Raw genomic sequence first — 5,925 nt, forward strand, 5'->3', positions numbered from 1 at the left:
GACTTCCTGTAAACCTATGAAGAATGACTCTCTAAATGGGACTTTCTAGTAAGAGTTATGAAAGATAACTCTATAAGGGTGACTTTCTAGTAAGAATTATGAAGAGTGACTCTCTAGCAAGAGTTACGAAGGATTCTAAGAATAACACTCTAGTAAGTTGTGAAGGATCAATCTCTAAAAGGGACGTTCTAGTAAGCGTTATGAAGGATGACTCTCAAGAGGGACTTTCTAGTAAGAGTTATGAAGTCTGACTCTCTAAGAGTAAATTTCTAGTAAGTTATGAAGGGTGAATCTCTGAGAGGGACTTTATAGTAAGAGTTATGAAGGATAACTCTCTAAGAGTGACTTTGTAATAAGAGTTATGAAAGATGACTCACTACGAGTGACTTTTTAGTAAGTTATGAAGGATGACTCCCTAAGGGAGACATTCTAGTAAGCGTCATTTAAGAATGACTTTCTAAGAGGGTCTTTCCAGTAAGAGTTGTGAAGGATGACTCTCTAAAAGAGAGTTTCTAATAAGAGTTATGATGGATGACTCTCTCATGATGACTTTGTAGTAAGAGTTATGATATATAACTCTCTAAGGGCGACTTTCTAGTGAGAGTTATGAAAGATGACCCTCTAAGAGTGACTTTCTAGTAAGATTTATGGAGGATGACTCTCTAACAGTTACTTTATAGTTCGAATTATGACGACTCTATAACGGTGACTTTGTAGTAACAGTTACGAAGAACGATTCTCTAAGTAGTTTCTAGTAAGAGTTATGAAGGACGGCTCTTTAAGGGTGACTTTCTAATAAGAGTTATGAAGGATGACTCTAAGCATTGTCAATAGTGTCTGTATAAAACGGAGGAGTCACTTCAGGGTTAAGCTCCGCCTACATTTATTACTATTCATCATACGGTTGGGGGCAAACAGTTTGTTCAAGAAGCCAGAGATGTAATATAATTTCGTTGATAACTACTCAGTTGAGTGAGAGTTTGAACGACCATTCCCTGAGATATTTTGAAAAAGAATAAATTTCTAATTTTTATATTTTCCTTTTCATATCATTGGGATTATTTTGGCCAATAACGGTAAGCGTCGATTTTCGAGAATGATGTAAAACAAAACCGTTTATTGAAATGATATTCATGTAGACGAATAGACAGAAATTCTCTTATCACGAATATGAGGATATTAATGAAGAAAAGTTTTCAATGATTGTGACAAGCAGAGATACTTATCATCTAAAATTTTCATTTTAATACTACAAAGAGAACATCTCTCTTAAAAAATTAGGTATCAATTTTTTGAAAGTCAACTCAAACAAACCTAAGATATGGCTGTCTTTCTGTGGTGTAAAATTAATTAGAGCACGTCTAAGGGAATTAAGCAAATAGATTCCATTCATGGTAATTAATTCATCTATAGTTTTATTTTCCGAATACATTCATCTTTTCACTTAGGTTATAGAGTCGATAATCGGCTTCAATGCTCATTAAAAGACGAATCTTTCTCCTTAATAAAAGAGAAACAATCCTGAGCAGCTTTACATACTGATTCCCTAATTTAAAAAATCAATATATTTGAAAATACAAGCAAACGTTTTAAATATTAGGATTAAACTGATCATTTGTGTAAAAGATAAGGAAAAGGTAATGTACAGGTTATGAATGACGACTCTATAACGGTGTAGTAAGAGTTACGAAGAACGATTCTCTAAGGCAGTTTCTAGTAAGTATTGTCAATAGTGTCTGTAGAAAACGGACGAGTTTGTACAAATTTGGAGACTTTGATGGTGTATTAAAACTACATCAATTTGGTGTGTAGATGGTGCATTAAACTTTACCAAATCGGGGAATAAATGGTGTATTGAACTGTACCAGTTTGGCTATTTAGATGGAGTATAAAACTGTACCAATTTGGTGTGATGATGGTGTTTTAAACTGTACCATATTAGATCATAGTAAGATGTTTTAATTTAATTTAATAAATTTGATACAGTGGGTTAATAAACTAAGATCTTGATATACATACATGTATGTTCACTATGTTCCAAGATTTGTATTTCGCAAAAGAGTTGGTTGGCCCACTCGTGACGTAAATAAAGCATTCTTGCTTACCTCCAGTAGCATGGGAAGAGTCTGGTTATAATAGTGTTCCAACATTCCATTCGTAGCGTATAGCTGCTGGACATAGGCGTTGTGCATGTCGTAATATTCAGCTAACTGGCTGTGATTTCTTACAGTAGGAAGCTTCCGGTAGGCGTCGCTGTAGTCCTGATGACACTTGAAGACAAGAACCATTAACAATTCATTATGTAAAAATGTACTGATTTTATTAGCATCTAAAGGAAAAACTATTCATCTCGAGCTTTATCAGCCTCTTGTAACTTAGCAACGACGTGGCCAACTGTTACCTTAGTCACCCGAAACGTCGTCTCCCAGCTGCAATAGACAGATATAACTTTGATACAGTCGTAGCTCAGAGGCGACGTGGCCACCTGTCACCTTAGTGACTCTGTACGTCGTCTCCCAGCTGCAACAGCTTTGATACAGTCGTAGCTCAGAGACGACGCTGCCAACTATTAACTTAGTCACCCGAAACGTCGTCTCTCAGCTGCAATAGACAGATATAACTTTGATACAGTCGTAGCTCAGAGGCAACGTGGCCAACTGTCACCTTAGTGACTCTATACGTCGTCTCTCAGCTGCAACAGCTATGATACAGTCGTAGCTCAGAGACGACGCTGCCAACTGTCACCTTAGTGACTCTATACGTCGTCTCTCAGCTGCAACAGAAATATCAAGATAGTTAGATTTCCTTAAACCACTCTCCTTTTCATCACAAGAAATGTATATTTCTTTTATCATACTTATATCAAATACGAAAAATAAAGACATTATATTTGTAAGATTTTCTCTAAACCTTTTTATGATTTAATCGTAAAAATATACATCTTATAGGGAAAGACGTTATAATATATGTATAAAAAAGTTACACGGAAATTTGGGCGACATGTTTTCTTCTTCTGACTCGTACGGCCGTACAAAGCTTGGTTCCAGAACGGACAGACTTACTGGAACCCATAAAGTAACACATATATAATGTGATGAGACTAAAGTAAAACAAGACCAGATATTTAGGGGTCTTCAAACTTACCTGTTTATATAACCTGGTGAGACTAAAGTAAAACAAGACCAGATATTTAAGGATCTTCAAACTTACCTGTTTATGTAACCTGGTGAGACTAAAGTAAAACAAGACCAGATATTTAAGGATCTTCAAACTTACCTGTTTATATAACCTGGTGAGACTAAAGTAAAACAAGACCAGATATTTAGGGGTTTTCAAACTTACCTGTTTATATAACCTGGTGAGACTAAAGTAAAACAAGACCGAATATTTAAGGATCTTCAAACTTACCTGTTTATATAACCTGGTGAGACTAAAGTAAAACAAGACCAGATATTTAGGGGTCTTCAAACGTACCTGCTTATATAACTTGGTGAGACTGGAGTAAGACGAGACCAGATATTTAGGACTTTTCACACTTACTTGTCTATATAATCTGGTGAGACTAGAGTAAAACGAGACCAGATATTTAGGGGTCTTCAAACGTACCTGCTTATATAACTTGGTGAGACTGGAGTAAAACGAGACGTTGTCGTTAATATATATGTAAAAACACCTCAGTATGTATAGTTCTAGAATCTGATGAGTTTGTTTGTTGTTGAATTGTCGCACAAAGCAACTCTACAGCTAGCTGCTCCTAATTTAGCAGTGATAGACTAGCAGCTAGTCAACACCACCCATCACCAACTATGAGACTACTTTTTTTACCAACAAAGAGTGGGATTGTTCGTCACATTATAACGCTCACTCGACTGAAAAGGCACTAATGTTCGGCGATGTGCTTCGATCCTGCCACCCGCAGATTGTGAGTCGAGCGCCCTAACCACACAGTATATGTACCATAATATGCTACTATTATTCGATAATTTATTCTCTGCAGCTGAAATGATTTTAAGTTTTTAGTTGTTTAATTTTCTCGTACAGCAGTATACGTATTTATATAATGAACTAAGTAAAGTGAGTGAGTTATTTTGGGTTACACTGTACTTCACTGAAAACTACAAATATCTGTGGAACATTAACAAAGATTTTCGCTGTTAGTATCTTTATAATAAAACATATACGTAAACTACACCACGTCAGTTCTAACATTACTGGACTGAAGCGGCACCACTGTTTAACAATAGATAGTAATGCTACAAAAACAATCTTCGCTGTAAAGATGTTCAACAAATACCGTTATCATAGTAACGTTATTCAAAGCGCATTGTCTCCAGTAACAATATTCCACAAACAATGTTCCTGTATTAACCATATTCAACAAACACAGTCTCCAAAGTAACAAATTTCACAGGCATTGCTTCCACAGTAACTATATGCAATAAACAACGTCTCCATAGTATGACATCTAACGCACATTGTCTCTACAATAACAATACTTCACATACACTGTCCCTATGTCAACTACAGTCAACAAAGAACGTCTCCATGGTAACGATATTCAACGACCATCTTCACAGTAACAATATTTCCTAGGCATTGCTTCCACAGTAACTACGTTCAACAAGCAAAGTATCCACAGTAATGATGTTCAATTCGCATTTTCTCCAGGGTAACTATACCTGACAAACATCGTCTCTGTGGTAGCGGTATTCAACAGGCATTGTTTCCATGGTAACAATATTCTACAAACTTTGTCTCTATAGTAACTATATTCATGGAAAGGTTGTGTCACAGAATTATTGATGTCATCTTCCGACTACGATTAGCACTATACTTATTAACATAATGGATAAAATGGATGAAAAATAATCTTACAATAATAGCTGAAGATGACCAACTGAGTCGTCCTCGGACAGAAGTCACTGTCACATTGTTAAAGTTAACCGGAAGGTGGTTAACTAGATCACGTCAGCGTCATTAATCTCTGTAGCGAAGCCATCATCCTAAAATTGTAAATTCACTACTTCGCTAAAGGTTTATTATTTATAAAAAGTGTTATTATTTGCTCGGATCCTACTATACTTCCACCAACATTCGGCTTTTGGCACGTCTCCAATCAGAGAACACCTACAGCTGACATCTTGGCTATCACAGAGGTCCATTTGGTTCCTAGCCAACATTGTCTGTCAGTATTTGCTCACTAAGTTCGGAAAAAATACTAATGATCACAGAACTAGCAACTTTTTACCAACTCGAACCTTATGTAAACCTAAACACACCTGACTAACGACTGGATCTATTCAAGGTTTTTCGGGATTACCAATCCAAAACCACTAGCTTTATTTATACAAGCATAGCTACTAAAGTTTTGTATTCTAACATTAATTTGGAAAACTAGTCAATACTTTTTGTGTACCCTTTGAAAAAATCATAGTTAATAACAGACCTTACAGACCAATAAAGAAAGTAATCCTCTTTGTAGCCCAAGGCTACATTATTGGACACGACTCAAAACCTTGATCACGAAGAATAAAGAGCTGAGAATCCTTGATCTACTATAACTTAAACTCAGATGTGAATATGCTTTCGTTACCCTTTAAAACAAATATAAATATAATTTTCCTTGAACTCTGGAAGAAGAAAAAAAAAACTCACCTTGCTGAGGAGGTTTTCTGCTTTACTGAGTACAGTTTCAAAACTTTCTCGGTGAAGAAAGATCTTCCTAGACTGGATTTTTCTATGGAAGGTCTTTTCTAATAACGTCATCCCAACTTGTCGACCGAGGCTACGGGCAATGTCTCCGTGAACCTGAAGTGTTATTACAAACATAAACAGATTATCTCGAGTTTAAGGAACATGCATACTGTATTTTTCGGAATATAAGACGCACCCTTATTTTGAAGACAAAGTTTTGGGGAAAAAAGC

The 5,925-nt window shown here is 36.0% G+C and overlaps 1 protein-coding gene across 1 annotated transcript in view; it reads right to left on the bottom strand.

Annotated features, from left to right (window-relative positions):
• LOC106475482 (protein vav-like) overlaps positions 1 to 5,925 on the bottom strand; it is a gene marked incomplete at both ends in the record, with an annotated part of 27,814 nt that overhangs the window by 20,081 nt on the left and 1,808 nt on the right. The window contains 2 exons of the mRNA XM_022379575.1: positions 2,106 to 2,270; positions 5,656 to 5,808. Of these exons, the coding sequence (XP_022235283.1) occupies positions 2,106 to 2,270; positions 5,656 to 5,808 (318 nt within the window). The remainder of the gene's footprint in view (positions 1 to 2,105; positions 2,271 to 5,655; positions 5,809 to 5,925) is intronic.

Source organism: Limulus polyphemus, unplaced genomic scaffold, assembly GCF_000517525.1.
Source record: "Limulus polyphemus unplaced genomic scaffold, Limulus_polyphemus-2.1.2 Scaffold8649, whole genome shotgun sequence".
NCBI lineage: Eukaryota > Metazoa > Arthropoda > Merostomata > Xiphosura > Limulidae > Limulus > Limulus polyphemus.